Here is a 20,119-nt window from a genome sequence, read left to right on the forward strand (position 1 = left end):
TTAACAACTGCTGTCTGAGATGCTTCAGCAGACAATTTGATTAATGAGCCTGTGGGTTGTATTTTGCAAAACTGGAAACATTTGCAGGATTATGCAGTAATTATGCAATTTAGTGTACTGAGAGGTTACTTAATAAACCTTACATAAAATTCCTTAATTGATATCCCCCCCATGTTCTGTGTTTTGCTGCAGGATTTAAACATATACTAGCTGACCCCACACAGAGCATCTGTGTGGTTGTGCACTGAACCTGTGGCATTCCCCAACCACACAACTCTCTCACTCTCTCTCCCCTGCACATACAACTTTCGCTTGCTCTGCCTCACCAACAGCTCTCTCGCTCGCTCCCCCCACAGCTCTTGCTTGCTCTCCCCACAGCTCCCTCACTCGCTCTCCAACTCTCTTCCCCCCACTGCTCTCTTGCTTGATCTACCCCCAGCTCTCTTACTCTCCCCGCAACTCTTGCATGCTCCCCCCAACTTGCTCACTCTCTCCCCTACACAACTCGTTCGCTTGCTCTCTCCCCCCCAACTCACTCACTCGCCTGTGTCAACCTGTCATTGTTCAACTGTCCCTCAGTCTCCATTTCTCCACCGGCAGCTGTGGCGGGTAGGGAATAGCAACGTGTTCTGAGGCAGCCAACTACCAGCCATCCCCTTCTGCCAAACTCACTGGCGCCTGCTGATGTGGCCCAACGCAAACTCCCTCTGCTCCAACCGACAGCCATCCCCAGCTGACAAACTCCCTCCTGATGGCAGATGAGCATTAACAACCACCTCCCTGCTGCCCAACTGCTTTCTGCAGCACCCATGTTACAGCCTCAAGCTCCTTGGTGTGTTTCGAGGTGGCTAACCACCACCACCCACCCCCTTCTGCCGAATTCCCTGGTGTTTTATGTTGCAGCCCTCCACAGACTCCGTCCCTAGTCCCCAAACTCCCTGATTCATGACCCCAGCCAGCAAGCTCCCTGGTTTTCGCACTCCTCTCCAGCTGCTGCCTTCTTGCTTTCTGAACTCTCATACACTCTCAACCAATCGCCTCCCCTCACTGTCAGCCAATCGCCTCCTTTCTGCCACGTCCCCACACATGACCTATCTTGGAGAATTAATAATATAGATATATCACAAGATGCCTTTGATCTATCTGCATGTACTTGCTGGGCAGAGTCCGTTTGCCTCAGCTAAAAAGCCGCATTTAAAAGTAAATATCTCATGTGACTCCACTTGTAGACAAGTGGAGAGAAGAGTTGCTAGTGGCAGTTTCAAGCTGGCACCAGGGAGAGATGCTCGCAGCCTAGAGTGGCTGGGTTCCATGGCCAGCATCTCTTGTGATTGGCGGTACTGCAGCCCATGTTAAAATAACAGAATGCTGTTTATCTGATTTTGAGTGTGTCTCAGAGGTTCCTCTGGAATTGGAACAATTCAAAATAATCACACACTTTTTTTTACAGCTGAGGGAGAGATGACATTAAAAACATTTCCAGAAAAGTGAGCAGCACACTGTTCATATACATAAGAAAACAAAGATCATGTTATATTAAGTTTTGGTTTCATGCCTAAAAAAAGAAGCTATTGCTACTCTTCATTAGAAACATCTCAAAGTGTATACAAGACCAAGTGAGTTGTAACACCACAGTGCAGGACTATTTCACAGCACTAGGATTTCAACTATGTAGGAGATGCAGTTTAGCGTAGAGACCCCTTAGGATACAAGCCATTTAGAAACTGCCCATAGGCTATGTATTTTTCTTTTCTTAAAAGTGAGTAGCAGCTACCTTTTAGGCAAAGAAGATGTATGTAGGAGGGCAGCTATTTGTCTACACTGCTGGCAATTTTCATCAAGGTACTGTGCAACATAACCCTTAAAAAAGAAAGTTGTTTAGTAAGAAAAGTCAAGGGAGATATGGAACTGGTTTATAATGGTCTTTATTGGATGTAACGATATTGAAGGCAAAATGCAGCTGATGGGTGCATAGTATTTTTCTCCTTCAGTTTTCTGTTCAAGAAACCTTGTGTCAGAAGCAAATTATTTTTTGAATTGGGAAACTGCCAGGAGCTTGGGAAGGGGGAGTAACTACATAATGTCACATTCTCTTCTATGACTCTGCCTAGATAAAGTGATTTCTCATCTTCCTCCCTGCACACAAGCACTTTCCTGAAATTCTAACAGATCATTTAGGTATGGTTTTTGTTTATACATCATGCTGTTCTTTAAGAGGAGTACTTATCCCATAATTAATTGTCTCAGTCGCTCCTGTGTCACCACCACCACCACCACCAGGCTGACTAATACAGTTTCTCTGTTTTTTAAGTTTCATTGACACCTTCCAATCATCATCTAGTGAAGACACTGATGAGTAGTTTTACATATGTAAACCACTCTAATATCCTCAAACATGAAGAAAGCAGCACTTTAAAAATATAACTGACTAGAGATGCAATTCTAGGTATGTTTACTTTAAAATAGATCCCATTGAGCCCAGTGAGATTTACCTTTGAGTAAACAATTGCTGTGTAAGGCTATGTAATAGGAAAGTAAGGCAGAAATGCACCACAGCTGATTTCTTCAGTCTGTCCAGAATGTTTATCTACTAAATTAGCACTTTAGTATTTCAAGATGGGTAGATTATCTTCCAGACTGAGTGCACCAGCTCTACATTTTGCACATTACTGGAAGCTTACATGTAAAGAACAAACAGATTCTAAACAAAGATTTAGCTGCTAACGTGTATGTAATCAATACACATGATACCGTCAAATAAAGTTTACACACCTTAAACAACTTGATGAATTAAAACATATTCAGAAATGTTTTTTATTTTTGGTTTACAAAGGCACCCAATATTTCTGTTTTATAAAAGCTTATGATTTAAAATTGTTTTCAGAATCTGTTCCTACAGCAGAAAACCCCATTGCCGAGTAATATTCTTCCCATGGCCTGAATTTTAAAATTCTGGCACGCCTACTGAATGATCATCGGCTTCTGAATGTTCTTCTATCACTTCATATTTCATTTTTAAAATCAATGAGGAGATTTTCAGACTAATACACAAGATTATGGACCCATTTGTTTTAATGAACAATTCTGAATGAAATTGCAACATCTGTATGAAGAATAGCAACACTGAAGGATCCAGATATGAAGAATTGCCCCAACCTACACAGTTTTGTGGATGCTGGAACATTCTTGCAACACAGTGTGGTAATGGGTGGGGCTTCCTCGTACGAGAAAACTTAAATTCATGAACTGAGAATTTCTGACTCCAACACATGGCAGCTGTATTCAACATCAGAGTCTCATTTGGAAGATTAGACAGACATCTAATTAGACAGACATGGTGTCTATTAATCATAGATTCATTTTAGTCATACCATTGACAGTGGCATCATTTTCTGTTTCTTTAGTTTGAAATAAGTCCATAAAATAAGTTACAGAGAGGGAAAAAACCTTAATTTCTCTAAGCATCTCTCAACTGCCTCTCTCACCAAGTTCAACCACAATCAACCATGGTGGGTGGGTGGTTCTCACCATCAACCATGGTGGGTGGTTGGATTCCAGGCACCTTGTACAAAAGTCACAATATGCCAAAATGCTAAGTAAACTTTCAAGTCAAATAAAGGAGAGTTAGGGAAGCCGCTGTAACAGATATAATAGGAATATTGCAGCCAACTGCAACAAAATCACAAAACCCAGAGTTTATTGTATTTTTCACCACTGTTATAGCAGTCTCACACACTCCTTAATGGTGTGGTCCTTGATTATATAACATTTTGTACCTCTGGAAAGATTATCTATAAACTTTAAAAAACCCTACATTTAAATACATATGAGAGAAACATTAAGCTTCAACAAGGAAGCTGTCTCCCCAAAATTAGACACTTGCATGAAAGAAATTCCACAGCAGCTTACCAGTTTACCACCACACAGGTTTGCTAGATTGTAGCAAAATAGAAATAATGTTATCACAGAATCTTATGCAACAGAGTTTTAAAGGGAAATCTTTCAGTTTTCAAATCCATACTCTTGTAAATACATTTTCCTGCTAAAACAAATAAAACATGCAGAAAAATAGACTCTCCCACATTTACCCAAGTATTAGCTAATTCAGTATTTTCTTTTTCTTCATTTGTATATCCACCATTTCCCAAAACTGTGCTGAGTTTTATTTAGCATAGATGTACTGACTTCACAGCAGAAGAAAAAGTGTTTGCAAATTCAGTTTAAAAGTTCTGTGGGTGGCATAGGAAAAGTAGAATCTTCTAGACAGGTTCATTCTCTGAGTCACAGAACAAAATTTCAAAGTACCTGATTTCCTTTATCATTTGTGGAAAATTCTAGTGATCTGTAATGACACACGTTTACTAAGGGATAAGCTTCCTCTCACCCTTGTCTATACAAATGGTTTTAACTCATGATTTAGAGAAACTTAGGGAAAACCTGTGTACCACTTCACTTTTGGTGCATTTGAGGTGCTGAAACTGCATGCACACTCCCTATGGACTGTGATCAATTCATTCAATTTCCCCAGGGCTAACTGAGATCAGTAGGTGCACTTTTAAGAGTAGACCAAAAATTGGTTTTCAGTTATGAAAGTCTAAATTTTTTTAGTAATCTATCACATCTTTACCATCACTGTGAAGAAGGTAAGATGACTAACAAAATGCCCAACTCACAATCCTTTACAAAGACACATCTCTCCTAGAATTACCAGACAAACCCACTGCCATTTAAGATCTCAAATAGGTCTACCATCCAAGTCAATCATTTGTTCCCTTAACTAAACGCTCTTATTTGCAATAAAAATTAAGTTTACTGTGTTAAGGCAGATTTTTAATTCAAAGCATTCCAGAATTGCACAGTTACACTGGTCAGTGGCCTAAAGGTTTTCTTTTTGCAAAGTTATTAAATCTGTTTGAATTTTTAGTCTACATATTTGCCTAACAACAGATCGATCCAGTACCAGCCATATAATCTTCACAGAAATACACAATTAAGCATCACGTGTACTGTATTTCACAACCCAGATCTAATATTTTATGGTTTTACAAAAGACAAGATGAGTAGGTACATTATACGGCTTTGCCATTAGACCACCATATGCATAGATGTTCTAATGCTAGAATTGTCATCTTCAGTATCTCATAGTGCTGGATGCTCTGAAGTAAGAGAGGAACTTGTAACATAGGCTAACAACAAAATACCAGATGTTTCTTGCCATTTGTGATCTTGCAATGAAAATACGCCAGATGAGGATAACAAGCACTGTATTGAAGCCATAACGTATGTTCCTTAACCTAGAAAAGAATTATATGGAAAAAAGATATGGAAAACTTTTCAGGATGGTTGACAAATAAGGCAAGAATATAGTAGTTCTAACATGACTAGAACTGAGACTACTCCATATCCTTTCATCTGACCACAGTGGAAGTGCTGACAATACTAAGAATTTGGTTAAAGGTTGAGAGGCAACCAACCAACCATGGATGAAGAATAAATCCTTTAACAGCAGGAAATTCCTTTAAGGTTTGTCTTAGTAAACCTTGACCACATATAGAATGCCTAACACATGTGCTCAATGCATGATCTCTCGACAATGCAAAGCAGTGAGGAGTTATAAATAATATGCAGCTGGTTTTAAAATGTACTTCAAAATATTAAGGTGTTCCTGAATTCTCATTTGGAGAGAATCTAAAGCGCATATAAATGGCTATTTCTGCTGCTGTTAGAAACAAGTTTACAGGTTTCAGAATTAAGATACAGAAGGAAGGCAATGCAATTTTTAAATATATAGTAGATCCAGTACTTTTGCAGAAACATTAAGTGGCATTTAATTTCAAAGGTCAATCTTCTGCTGACTTCTATTAAAGGGAAGCTCAACATAAAGCTATTAGAAGCTCAACAGAAAAATTGATTAAAAAGAGGCATTGTCAAGTTAATTCATTGTTAGTTCAGATATACTGAATATTTGAAACACAAATAAGAATTTTAAGATCATGAAGAAAATTCTAATAGACACACAGCCATGACCACTTATTCCCTCTCACTTCCCAGCTCTACGAACTATTAGAAAAGGAAGGGTTGATCTTCATGCATAGCTAGCAGGATCAGCCCCACTCCTTCCTTCAACCATTGGACATGATCAGAACAGAGGTGAAGACCCACACAAAACTTGGAGGTATAGGTTCTTCTTTATCGTCTCCAAGTCTATTCAGATAAGAGGAACAATTAAAAAAACATTGAGGAGCCTTGGTAGAGCTCACTGGAATTACTTGTACACATTATCCGTTAAAAATGTCTACTACAAACTCTTGTGTTATTCCAAGTACTGAAAAAAGTGGGCATTTCTGTTTCGCTGATTTCCTCATTTTTCAGTGGGTTTTATTAGAAAAATAGGAACACAGATTGGGCACCTGAAGGCTTGCTAAAGATTACTGCTGACAAATTTACTAAGTGAAGATTCATATGGTCTAATTCCAGAATGTGCCTACCAATTGTTGATGCTCATAAGGAAGTTTGGACCAACATGTCCACAACAGTCAAGCCAAAGTAGGAAGAAAATACAGTGTGGTATTAGTCTACAGAATACATAATACAAAACACACTCATACTTATTCAAGTGTTTTCGAGCTGCTGGGAGACCAGACATTTCCTCATTCAGTACATATTTCTTTGTTCCCATGCAGTAGTTTTCCATATATTCTGCCCAGTGCAGTTGCCGAACATCAAAATTAAATGTCTGCCGGGGGGGAAAACCGTTTAATATTAACATCACATTTGAAAATTCAATTCTGAATTAAGTCACAAGAAGGACAGACATGTCATAAACATCTTTAGAGTTTCTGCTTTTAAGAGTCAATCATGTTAACTATTTGTCAGATAGGAAATGTCAGAATTCATCTGAAATTTGCAAAATTGGTTAAAAATGTGACATTTCAATCTGACACTGACTTTCCAATATCTGATCAGAAATATCAGATATTTATTAGTGCATTTAGCATATTTATATACTGTGTGATATATACATCTCTAGGTGGTGATATGATGTCAGAAAGTAGGAATTCATGTTGGGAGGTCAGAAACTTCTATTTTAAAAACTGCATCTTCCATCAATACCAAATAATCTGTTGGGGGTTCAGAGGCAAAACCAGCTACAGCAGCCATAATCTGGTGAGTGCTCCTAAAAGGTTTCAAGTATCAAATGGGATTTTTGACTTTCAGAATTCTTTTTTAAAAAAGTTTCCTCCTGCAATAAACTGTTTCAAACACTCTTCCAAAGCCGCAAAAGCAGTGGTGCTTTAGAACCAGAGATGAGAACAGTTCAAAAACCGTACTAGCATTGGCAATTTTGTGGATTATGATGTTAATATGGCTCATTTCAGCAAGCACCAAATATACAAAACGTTTTAAGTAGTCCAGAACAAATGGTAAAGATACTGGTTGTGCAAACAGGAAGAGATCAGTATCATTTTATTCCACCCACCCAAGTCTTCTTGGGAGGATGGGGAACCCCTTTCTGAAGATAAATGTTTTTACTAAGAACATGGTCATGATCAAGGCAATTTAGGGGATTAAGAGTTACTTCAGAATGGCTGTGTCTGGTGCACACTCATTTTAAGCATTGTAATTCCAAATCATCTCTGGCTTTTACCAGTATGAGATTTTTATTTTAAAAAATAACCCAAACCACCAATCTTTTCAAGTGTATTACTAGATAAAAATGGCAAGGAGGCACCATTTAAAAGTAGTGGAGCCACTAATTTTAAATGGTGCCTCCTTGCTAAATTAATCTAGTAATACATACATATCTATATCACATATATAGCAAGGGAGGGGGAGCTACTATTCCTATTCAGCCCCAGCAAAGTGTCCCTCCAGTGACTGTTGCTGGTGTCTCCCTTGTGCTTCTTTTTAAAACTGAAAGTCTTTGTGGGATAGAGAACCATCTTATTCCTTTTTCTATGTAAGCCGTTTTGAGAACTTCTTGTTGAAAGTCCGCATATAAATTGCTTAATCAATGCTTTTCAAGTGTACCGACCAAACAATTTAGTCCAAGTTTTTGAACAGGTTGAACAATGAGTGGCGTACAGGAAAGATAAAAGAAAGAGAAGAGTCTATGGTCCAGTTACCATTTATGTAAATTTAGCTCTACTGATATAATTGATATTAGCAGTTTCTCATGAATTATTGATATCAATAATTTGATAAATCCCCTAAATTGTCTGATCAGGCCATTTTCATGCTAAAATCAAAGTGTTTCAGCTGTTTGTGTACAGCAGGTTAGTGAGTCATAAAGAACTTTGCCCAATTAAAAGGAATCCTGACTGCTGATCTCCACTGAGATATCTATCTATCTATTTAAAAGCCAGCGTGGTGTAGTGGTTAGAGTGCTGGACTAGGACCGGGGAGACCTGAGTTCAAATCCCCATTCAGCCATGATACTAACTGGGTGACTCTGGGCCAGTCACTTCTCTCTCAGCCTAACCTACTTCACAGGGTTGTTGTGAAAGAGAAACTCAAGTATGTAGTACACCGCTCTGGGCTCCTTGGAGGAAGAGTGAGATATAAATGTTGTAATAATAATAATGATGATGATGATGAAGAAAGAAACAGAGGGTTTAATACTGGCTGCACAAGAACAGGCACTAAGAACAAATGCAATAAGAGCCAAAGTCGAAAAATCCACAACAAACAGCAAGTGCCGCCTTTGTAAAGAAGCAGATGAAACAGTGAACCACCTCATCAGCTGTTGTAAAAAGATCGCACAGACTGACTACAAACAAAGGCATGACAAGGTAGCAGGGATGATACACTGGAACATCTGCAAAAAATACAAGCTACCTGTAGCCAAACATTGGTGGGACCATAAAATTGAAAAAGTTGTAGAAAATGAAGATGTAAATGAAAATGTAAAAATATTATGGGACTTCCGACTACAAACAGACAAACATCTGCCACACAATACACCCGATATAACTGTAGCCGAGAAGAAAGAAAAACAAGTTAAAATAATCGACATAGCAATACCAGGGGATAGCAGAATAGAAGAAAAAGAAATAGAAAAAATCACCAAATACAAAGATCTACAAATTGAAATTGAAAGGCTGTGGCAGAAAAAGACCAAAATAATCCAAGTGGTAATTGGCGCCCTAGGTGCAGTCCCAAAAGACCTTGAAGAGCACCTCAACACCATAGAGGCCACAGAAATCACCATCAGTCAATTACAAAAAGCAGCTTTACTGGGAACAGCCTATATTCTGCGACGATATTTATAACAATTGACAATAAAATTCAGCCATCCCAGGTCCTTGGGAAGGACTTGATGTCTGGATAAAACAAACCAGTCAATAACACCTGTCTGTGTAAACAAGAAATAATAATATAAAATATCTCCATACCACCCAAAACTTGTGTCTCTGGGCGGTTTACAATTAAAATCATTTAAAACATCAAATCATATGAAGGCCGTTAAAAGCTATTTTGATTACTTGTGCATATAAGGAGTATTAATGTATTAATGCAAGCAAGATGTCTAGTATTTTAAATTAGTCTTTCTGAAAAGAGAAAGATAAGGTGCTAAGGACAATATTATGTCCTTTATATCACTTCTCCCCGTCCTCCATCTTAACCAAGCTGATTGTTATTTTATTCATTCTTTCAAATGTTTTACACAGAAACATGTTAAATACTGTACTACTGTCAAGTAAAAGCAATATAAAAATATTACTTGCCTTTTTGTCTTCAGTACTCAGCTGGCTCATAAGCATATTGACATTGTCTGTGTTCCAGTCCCAAGAATTTCTGGTGAAGTACTCTAGTAACAGCATAGCCTTATGAAGACGTGTTATTGTTTTCATCATCCTGAGGTTCAGGGAAAGAGTTGTTACTGAAGATAATCACACTCAAAAGCTATACCATGACTAATGCCCAAATTCACCAGATATGATGCACCAACATAGGAGCCTCCCAATTGCTCAACACATCAAAGCATTCACGTGGATTCAATGTAATTAGAATATTTCTGCATATTATTTTAAGAAATATTAAGAAATATCAAATCAGCAACTGCATTTCTGGGCAGCATTATAAATACTAGATAGTATATATTTATTTAGAGCTATTTAATATACAGAAGTGGCATGGGGGAAGTGAACTACCACCATATTTAACAGTTTTTATTGCATGGCCAAAAGTTGAATTACAAGATGCATCCCTAACATTCTGGTTTGAACAAATAATAGGCTAGGGATAGATCAGGCTATGAGGGCCATTAGGCAGCGGATCTTAGATACGGAGATACAGGTGGAAGTGGCTAGCCTCAAGAAAGGCACATATGTAGGGAACCAACTTGTTAATTTTAAACTGGCAGATTACTTAAGCAACATACTAATTCTTAAATTTAGGTGTGCCTTAACGCTTGCCTTCTGATGTTTTGGAAGGAAGATTTAAAGGGATACTGTTTTCATCTTGACTCTGCCCATGTGGCTCTAGTGCTGTGGAAACTACCGCTCACGTCATCCTATATTGTGATTTCTACAGGGACATTCAGCGAAGATTAATTTCCCTGCTTTTGGAAAATTTCCCTGGTCATTCTGATGATTTTTTATCTTAATCTTTTATTGTCTAAATTTGATAAGGGGATTTCTACCAGAATGGCAAGATTCTGTTATATGGTTTGTAAAACTCATTCTGATTTTTTGGTAATGTTTTTGTCTGGTCTATGACCAAAATAAAGTGCTATCTATCTTGCTTTTAAAAATCTATATAAACTATCAACTGCGTACCAAATCTGATGGAAGGATGAAAGCAAGGGACTGAATTAAACAGGAGGGCAAGGTTCCAGAGGATTTCCCCGCAATGCAGTGTGCCAGTTTAGGTGTTTTCTACTGAATATGCAGAAATGTTCTGTCAATGTTTATTGCCTAGCTTCAGCAATAATCCATAACTTGTCTGAATACAGTGCGTTCTGTTATTAGAATCAACTTGGAAAACAGTTTTTTAAAAATATTACTATGAGTTCCAATCCAGTCAACCTTAACTTTCAAATTTTTGTACAAACATGTTTTCCACCTTCTAGGGAAAAAATGTTCTGTTTCACACTGCCTTCCTGCAACTAGAAGGCAATGCAAACCAATTCAAACTGCAACGGATTCTTCTGGCACCAGCTGACTCCAGCACATAGTGAACAACCGTTCTCATATTCATTTCCAGCCTGATTCTTATAATGGAAGGCACTGCTGATAAAGAGCAGGGAAAATGAAAAGGGGCAGAGAAGGAGGGAAATAAAACCAGCACCAATATGGAACAGCTTTTGAAAGTTAAGTTTCCTCCATGTATAGATTGTGACCATTCGCCTATAGTGAGCAGGATGGCCAAATGCTTCTGCGCATAAATATTTTAAAGTTTAAAGAATTAAGTGCTTTTGGCAAAGAGCTATTAGAAAGAAGAGACACCAAATACAAATGACTAACCACGAGAAAGACAATACAAGGTAATAAACTATACAATATTTTCTTCCTAAGGAGGATTTGATTAATTTCTTCTAAGGACCCAGAAAGAATCTCAACTAGGCTTAGGGAAATTTTCACATCTCACCCATATTATGAAGAGCTAAGTCAGAGCTCTTCTTCTCAAACATTCATAAGCACAAAATTCAGCAGAACAGAAAAAGAAAATACTGAATATAAACAGGTGTCTTAGACAGTAAAACAAACCATTTTGTTCAAGTACATTTGAAATTATAGAAAGCGAGCTTCAGAGTAACCATTTTACTCCCTTTCCAATGGAAGGATTCTTGGTTTAAGCTCCCCGACTATTCTTTTAAAAGAAAATAAAGAGTGAACAGCAGTGCTTTTAAGTATTTCTGTTTCAAAGAAGGGCTACAGAATTCAGGAAGCACAACTTTGTACTAAACCGGTATCTAAAGGCTAATCTCTATCACACACAGAACACTGAAATGGGAAGTGTTATAGAAGGAGCTTTGTGATGCTGCATTGCCACAGCCCAGCCAACTCAGAATGTTGTGATAATGCAGCAATGGCAGCCAGTGCTACTATCCTGGCCTCATTCCTGCTATTTTGTTGCAGTCTATCTTCAGACCTTAAACAGGAACACTCTTACAGTCAGCTAAATGTCCTGTTGCAACACACAATCCTAAAAGCATAACAATAAAACAGCAAAACAAAAAGCATAACAATAAAACAGCAAAACAAATGCAGCAGTAAAACAGATAAAATAAGTTGCAACGTAAGTTAAAAGCCCAGGACAATAAGATCTTTGCCTGGTACCAAGAGACATTAATATAAATACAGAAGTGAAGGATCCCAGGATAAAGAATTTCATAATGGGATGCCACTACCAATACAGGGCAGCAAGGGGAGGTTTCTGACCTCATGAGCATATGTCCAACCCGAATTAAAGATGATCTATTTATAAGAGTAGGCAACCTCGGCCCTCCAGCTTTTGCTGAACTACATCTCTCATCATTCCCATCCACAATTTATTGAGACTAGGTATGATGGGAGTTGTAGTTCAGCAACAGCTGGATAGTCAAGGTTGCCTATCCCTGATCTATTAGATGCTCAAGCAGGCCAATCTCTCTCCTTTCTCCCCATATCCTACATTGCCCACCCCCACCCAATTTACATTTCAATATTATGCTGCTCCTGGGTGTCACTGAGCATGCTTGGATAGACGTAACTTTTTTTTCTTTTTACATGTACTTCTGCATACCTTGTGAATCCCAAGCATACAGAAACCTATCTTGTTTGTGAGTGGCACTGATTTGCTTCTATTCAGATAGGCACCTCAAGCACCAGTCTTCACTAACAGTATATTTAATGACTTAAGACAGAAAATGAATAGGGGTAAACGTTTGACATCATTTTGAAAGTCACTTTACCAGTAGATAACCCAAATAATTGCTTAGTTGCCTCATTTCAAGAGGCACTCTTTACACAGTCACCTGCCTACTGGACACATTTGCTTGGTTCACCTGTTGGCCAATCATACCCTTTTGGTTTCAGCAAACAAAATGGTAACACCTGGAATGGTTCAACTTGGGTTATTGCCCACCAAGACAGACCAGTTCTAGCTGTAATAACAGCAGCGACTAGCAGATCATACACTAGCTAAAATTAGGTAAAATCAAACACACTGAACATACTAAAATTTGAAAATCGATTACTCTGACTAGCAATTCTAAGAGATAAATGAGTTATATGTTCAGAGATGTGAAATTAAAGTTTACAAATTAAATCTTGAACATAATGTTATTCAAGAGTACAAAATTACATATATTTCACTAATCTTGTAACTAACAAGACATTTTAAGATGCACCTCTTGGGACAGTTATAGTCTGTGATGAGAAAGGAGCAGAGCTGGTACTTCATGCCAATTAGTCTAGTAAGGATGCTTTGTTAGGCAGAAATATCAGAAATTTGGTATGAGCAACAGGGAAGCTGGCACGGACTCCATAAAGGTTGAAGGCATAAGTATTAGCCCTTCTTCCACTTGTTGCAGTAATACAAAGAAAGAGTTGCCTAAATAAGGAAGATGAGTAATTTCTGTTCATAGTGGAAACCTTCTCTTATAATCCCTGGTCAGATATGCTGATATTGCAGAAAAAGTCTGGTTAAGTTGCATTCTGAAACTCCTAAATCAATGAAAAACAGATGTACTAAATGGGAGAAGAGCTGGGTCTTGTGCAAGCATGAATTGTCCCATTTGCTAAGCAGTATCTGCCCTGGTTTGCATCTGGATGGGAAACTACATGTGAGCACTGTAAGATATTCCCCTTAGGGGATGGAGCTGCTCTTGGAAGAACATTTAGGTTCCAAGTTCCCTCCATGGCATCTCCAAGATAGGGCTGAGAGAGATTCCTGTCTGCAACCTTGGAGAAGCCGCTTTCAGTCTGTGTAGACATTCTGAAAATGAGCTAGGTGGACCACTGGTCTGACTTGGATGATAGAAGCTTCCTATGTCTAGTACCATATTTTTGATGTAACGAAAAAGGGTACTGCTTCCCCTTTCTCCTCTTTCCAAATCCTACTGGTACTATGTGAAGAACAAGAGTTGACTTGTCTTCAGTCACATCAGATCTCAGTGATGGTGCTTGCATCAATTCTGCAAAAAAAAAGCTCAACAACTGTGCCATTTTTAAACTTTAAAATAGGAAGAGTGAAAATTATGCAGTTCACCAGTTAAAGTAAACTACTTGCTCACTTTAAAAAAAGAAGATGTAGCCAGAAGAATTATAAGCCGAATGATGATGTGACTCAATGCAAACGTTTAGTAACCTACATCACCCTTAAAAAACAAAAAAAAGGCACACCAGGAGTTTTTTCATCTTTGTCCCCCTCCCTGTCCATTTCAGCTTATAATTCCAATAACAGTGCTAGAGTAGGATGATTCCAAGATCTTAGTAACTCAGGCATTGCTCTTCTTGTTGTAACAAAGTGTACTTCAAGCAACCACTAAGACTTAAGACACACCCAGCTCTTTTACCGTTATTGTTGATTATTCTATTAGTAAATCTAAGGAAAAGCTCATGCCATTGATCTACACCGCCAACAAGCCTCCACCGTCTTTTGAGCAATAAATTAGCCTTTTCCTTCTTACCACGGTTTCTGACCTGTCAACCTGAGAGCAACATCGCATAACAATGCAGGAAGTATGTGACCGACTGTAGTCCAATATTGATGTATAAGGGGGTTGGACTGCAATTTAATATTGGGACGCCTTATTGCTTGTTCTAAAGGATTCCTCTTGAACACCAAATTTATGTAACACTCTGTAGGAAAAATAAGGGTCAAAGAGAATTGAGAAGCTCTTGTTCAAAGAACAAAGCTACAGATAGGTAGTGAGTTCAAATTGCCTTGGACACCTGGATTATTTAGCTTTGTAGTGTACTGTCCAGATGACACCATTTTCACGGTTGCCAGAAACTAAAAGCTTTAATTCAGATGACACCTTGGATTTTAAGAAACCATAATTATTCAACCATAAATACAAAGAAAGAAAACTTAATGTGTAACTGTGTAAACATGGGTTTGAATAAAGCCAGAGGAACACAAGACAAAGCTAGTCACCATTACCTTGGGCTTCTTCCTGTAATCCTGAGGTAGATATCATACAGGAATGCTGGAGCCTTATGGCTTACAGCAATCCAGTAGTGATATAAAAGGTGATTGGAGGTTAGATTTACATTGGGCCGTCTGAAGGCCTGTTCGAGAGGATTCCTCTTGAAAGTGGATATTACATGGTATTCTAAGAAAGAAAAGTTGTGTAACAGCTTTGATAACAACCATGTAAAAATGTAATGGATTTCCATGGACATCACAACATACAGTATTACTCTTACTGAATTAAAGCATGTAGATCCTACACATTCTACATTAAACAACAACATTAACAATGTGTTCAATTAAAATTATTTGACTGTCATCTGACTAGGTCTCTCTCATAGGACTTGAGTCTTTAAGTATCTCCCTCACTGTGGCATTTTCCCTGTTCTGTGCTTGCTCTGTTCCTCCATCCTACTTAATTATTAATCCTCTGTTTGTAAATAATTAAAGAGCTGAATGGCCTGACACCATTCTATAACCAATGTATTAAATGTGTTAGATTACAGATTTTAAGATTTGTTCAGCGATCATCAATGGGTGGCATTCAGATCTTTGGCACAGTGCTGTGTTGGCAGCTGCAGCTCCTTCCATGAACAGCAAGAGGAGCTTGCCTTCTGCTCATGGCACACTACTGCACAAAAGCCTGGATACTACCCAGTTAAGTTATATTTTAATGAACACTTTCATTTATTCAAGATTTAGCTTGAAGGCCTTGAGTGGGAACTTTAAACTGGCTTTAACCCTGGTTCCCAAAAATAGCAAAAGAAAATGATCTTCAGCTTGTTTGTTTTTTTTAACACCATAAAAGGAAATCCTCCAGGGGTAAGAGGATTTATGGGTGAAAAAAACATTTTAAAAACCCTTTAAAAGTCAGTAGTTCCATGCTTATGGAAACTAATCTTGATACAGTCACTTAAGCATTCTATTTATTTACTTACTATTTTTCAAATTTGTAGACTGCCCCAGACTTCCATCTCTGGGCGGTTTACAATAACCAAAAAATGTAAAACCACAGTCCAGTTAAAAGGTTTGGGTGAAAAAATAAGACTTTAGAGACTTTTTTAAAGTTGTCAGAGATGGGGAGGCTCTTATTTCAGCAGGGAGTACATTTCAGACTCTCGGGGCAGCAACAGAGAAAGCCTGTCCTTGTGTAGCCACCAGATGAGCCAGCAGCAACTGCAGACGGACCTCTCCAAATGATCTCAATGGGTGGTGGGGCTCATGGTGAAGACTACATTCTCTTAAAAAGTCAGAAATTTAGGGAAAATGTTTTAGATATAAATATATTAGCAGCTATAATCTGCATTTACTGTCAAAATTTTGACTGGATAGAGAGGAGGTGAAATTATATTCAGTATAGACGCACAGAAAACATTTCAGCGCCTCATTAGAGAGGCACCAAAACTATTTGGGTTGCCGCAGCCTAAATGTTTTGGCGGGAGATAAGCGATAGTTTTAAGGAGTAGGTATGCAAGTTTTTATCTGCTCCTCCACCACCCCACCACTACCCCAGCATATTCCCAGGGTTGTGCACGAAATGTCTTGGGTAGGGGATGGCTGCAGAGATCTGTAGCTTTAAAGAGCAGGTACACAGGTCCTTCGTTGGTATGCGCATGGCATGCCGACCCTGCGTGCAGTCTGCTGCGAACAGGGAAGCAGCCACACACGGCCTTTCAGTAGCACAGCGCCAAGACTGGAACGATGATGGAGCAACTAAGGACCTGCGTACCTGATTTTTAAAGCTACAGCTCTCCGCGCTCACCTCCTGCCCGAAACATTTTGTGCACAATCCTAATATGCAGGCTATTAATTGCCAGGAAACAGATGCTTTAAGAAAGAGTTAGATATGAGTTACAGCTGAGTTTATCAGGAGGGAAAATGTGAAAAAGTTCAGCTCCTCAAGTTTAGGAGTTAAGACGGTTTCCAATATTGGCTTAATCCCAGATGTCTTGTTGGGGGCAGGGGAGGTTACAAGTTTTAGCAAATCCCATTACCTCATGTGCATTTTTATATAAAGCAAGTTTAACGCAGCCTTCTCACCCCAGTTCCACAATCCATAAATGATACCTGCAGACATGTTGGCCAAGAACAGGAATTCTCAGTACCCTGTCCTAATGCAGAAGCCTTATTCTGCACTTTATCCCTGACCAGGAATTTTATAGCTCAATATGATATACTGCAATTCAGTTGTCCCAGTGATGACCACATCCAGAGGTGTGTGTATGCTGTGCTAAAGAATAAAGTTCAGCATCAATGCAATCCAATTTCTGGCAGGAAAGAAGTGTGACCTGCATCAGTTATACAAATTAAGCTGTTTTTCATAACTTGAATTCTTTTGTCTAGTCTGCAATTTTCACTATTTTGCATAATTTATTCTAGTTCTCCTAGTCATGGGAAAGGATAAAGAATTTTGCAGGGCACCAGTGGTCCCTCTAATTTTCTTTTTCTTTGTGGAATGAGTTTTGTTCTGGGTGGCAGGACCAAGGCAGTGTGTGTATGCATGTGCATTCAGAGTGGGGCCTTCCCAATTAAACCTGAATGGGATCTACAATTAACTGAGTGGACATTAAAAAAAATTGTGAGCGCATGCACATGCACACACCTTAGAGGGAACACTGCAGGGCACTAACAAGCTTATTCAACCACCACTTTTGCTTCAAAAAAGAAAACACTGCCCACACACCTTAAGCCTATCTTTGATGGCAAACTGGCCTCTGGTACACACCCTGCCCTACCCAAAGAAAATTGCTGCAGGTGTGGTTTTTATTTACTACTAGGGCTGGGACTACTTGTGAGCCAGGAATACTTTTTTTACTGGTGTGTCTGAGAAAGCTACAACAATTGTGTGGCCATAGCTGGAGGCAGTACCTTCAGCATACATAGCAGAACATGACCAAGGACTGCTTGAATTCACTGCAGAAGGGCAGGAGAGCCAGCTGGACTCAAGAGTGGACCAAGTAGAAAAAGTATATATTTTGACTTATGGAGAAGTGTGGGGATATTTTAGTTTTTGTAAGCTGCCTCAAATCCTTTTTTGAGTGCAAGGCAAAATATATATCTGAATGACTCTTAATGACAACTTGTGCAAAATTCGTCTACATTTTCACAGCACACACACACACACAGAGCCCTGAGTAAAGCCTACTGGAGAATTAATTTGAGTACCTAGAATTCAACATTTTAAATAACTGAGGAAAATCTGGAAAAAGTTGGAAATCTTTGCAACTTCTATTTGTATTCCTTCTGCCAGTGGTTGGTCGGTTTGTTTTATTTATGTATTGTGGCAGGGGGTGCTGGGAGTTGTACAGCAACATCTGGCAAGCCCCACATTAAGAACCACAGGCTCATGCTGTTTAAAAGAGGCAAGAATAAATGTTTCAAGACAAGTTTCTATAGCACTTATTAAAAACGAAAGCGCCCCAGTGCCAGATACATATTGTAAAACTTATCTGACAAAACCTTCCTCTCCCCTATGAAGCAATAATTGTACAGCACTGTTGAAGGAAGGGTTTCAAATACAGGTATAGGAGGGAAATAAATATCTATTTCAGCTTACAACTAGCTTTTTAAAAGCAGCGCTTAACTTTTAAGTGAATGATACATGGCTTTCTAAAGCTTCACAAAAGACAATGCTATTAGAACATGGATAAAAATAAGGCATACCAACTTCACCCCAATGGAAAGGATTGGTGCCACCTGTTGTACAGTTGTATACCATAATGTTTCTTGGTCTGAAAAACAAACAGCAGTTGTAAAGTTCTCTCTCTTGTTCCTCTAAGTACCAAATACAGTTTACATAATAAAAAAATATAAACCCGATTAATTATAACCATAACAATAGTAAGAGAAAGAAGCCGATGAGTGATACAAGCAGTTTGAAAGCACATTTAAAAGTGGCTTAGAAGTCTGACAAAATGTCAGAAGTCTTTACTAGGCATCTAAATTACACTTCAGACTTTCCAGAGAATGACAAGAGGACTAAAACAAGGCATACACATCTGCCCTCTTTGGGCAAGAAAAACAGGCTGCTCACCTGTAACTTATGATCTGGGAGAGATCTGTCGACATCCATAAGTATGCCGAGGGGAGGATGGGAGAGTCTTATAGATGTCGACGGATCTCTCCCAGATCATAAGTTACAGGTGAGCAACCTGTTTATCTGGATCGAGATCCATAAGTATGGGTGTCTAGCAAGCTCCGCATGGAGGAAGGGGGCAGTAGAGGTCATTGCAACACCCTTTTAAGAACGCTCCTCCCAAAGTTAGCCTCAGCAGCAGAGCGAACATCTAAGGTGTAATGCTTGATAAAGGGCATCTCCGTGGACCACATAGCTGCTTTGCAGAAGTCCACAAACGATACCCCTGAAAGGTGTGCAGCTGAGGAAGCATGGGCTCGGATGGAATGAGCTTTTATTGCTTCTGGGGGCTTCTTGCCCTGTAGGTTGTAGGTAAGTCTGATGAGCTCTACCAGCCAGTGAGACAACCTCTGTCTTGAAACACAGGAACTCTTGGTCGGGCCTTTATAGGACACAAAGAGGTGGCTGGATGAGCAGAAGTCTTTAGTCCAAGCCAAGTAGAATAGGAGCGCTCTGTACACATCTAGGCAGTGCATGGTGCTCTCTAACAAGGTCATAGGACTCCTGAAGAATGTAGGGAGTACAATGTCCTGGTTCACATGAAAACTAGAAACAACCTTTGGTAAAAGGTTATAGTCCGTACGCATCAGAACCTTTTCTGGATAAAACCTAGTATAAAGCAGATCTATTCGCAGAGCGGTGAGCTCGCTCACTCGTCGCGCTTTTGTTACAGTGATCAGAAACACAGTCTTCAGGGAAACGAGTCTCAGGGGAGCAGTGGCCATAGGCTTGAAAGGCGCTTGAGTAAGAGAAGTAAGGACCAGGGAGATGCTCCAGGGCTCCACCGGAGTCCTAACAGGAGGATAGACATTTGAGAGACCTTTGCAAAAGGCTTTACTCTTTGGATGTGAAAATAGGGTC

General features: G+C 39.1%; 1 protein-coding gene across 9 annotated transcripts in view; it reads right to left on the bottom strand.

The window, feature by feature from the left end:
- Nucleotides 1-1,908: 1,908 nt before the first annotated feature.
- FAR1 (fatty acyl-CoA reductase 1) overlaps nucleotides 1,909-20,119 on the bottom strand; it is an 83,891-nt gene continuing 65,680 nt past the window's right edge. For all 9 annotated transcript variants that reach the window (XM_053271665.1, XM_053271636.1, XM_053271637.1 and 6 more), the window contains exons 8-12: nucleotides 18,787-18,854; nucleotides 15,094-15,265; nucleotides 9,729-9,858; nucleotides 6,609-6,736; nucleotides 1,909-5,294 (exon numbers count right to left, since the gene is read on the bottom strand). In XM_053271665.1, the coding sequence (XP_053127640.1) occupies nucleotides 5,132-5,294; nucleotides 6,609-6,736; nucleotides 9,729-9,858; nucleotides 15,094-15,265; nucleotides 18,787-18,854 (661 nt within the window). In that variant the 3' untranslated portion in view covers nucleotides 1,909-5,131. The remainder of the gene's footprint in view (nucleotides 5,295-6,608; nucleotides 6,737-9,728; nucleotides 9,859-15,093; nucleotides 15,266-18,786; nucleotides 18,855-20,119) is intronic.

Source organism: Hemicordylus capensis, chromosome 1 (assembly GCF_027244095.1).
Source record: "Hemicordylus capensis ecotype Gifberg chromosome 1, rHemCap1.1.pri, whole genome shotgun sequence".
Taxonomy (NCBI): Eukaryota; Metazoa; Chordata; class Lepidosauria; order Squamata; family Cordylidae; genus Hemicordylus; species Hemicordylus capensis.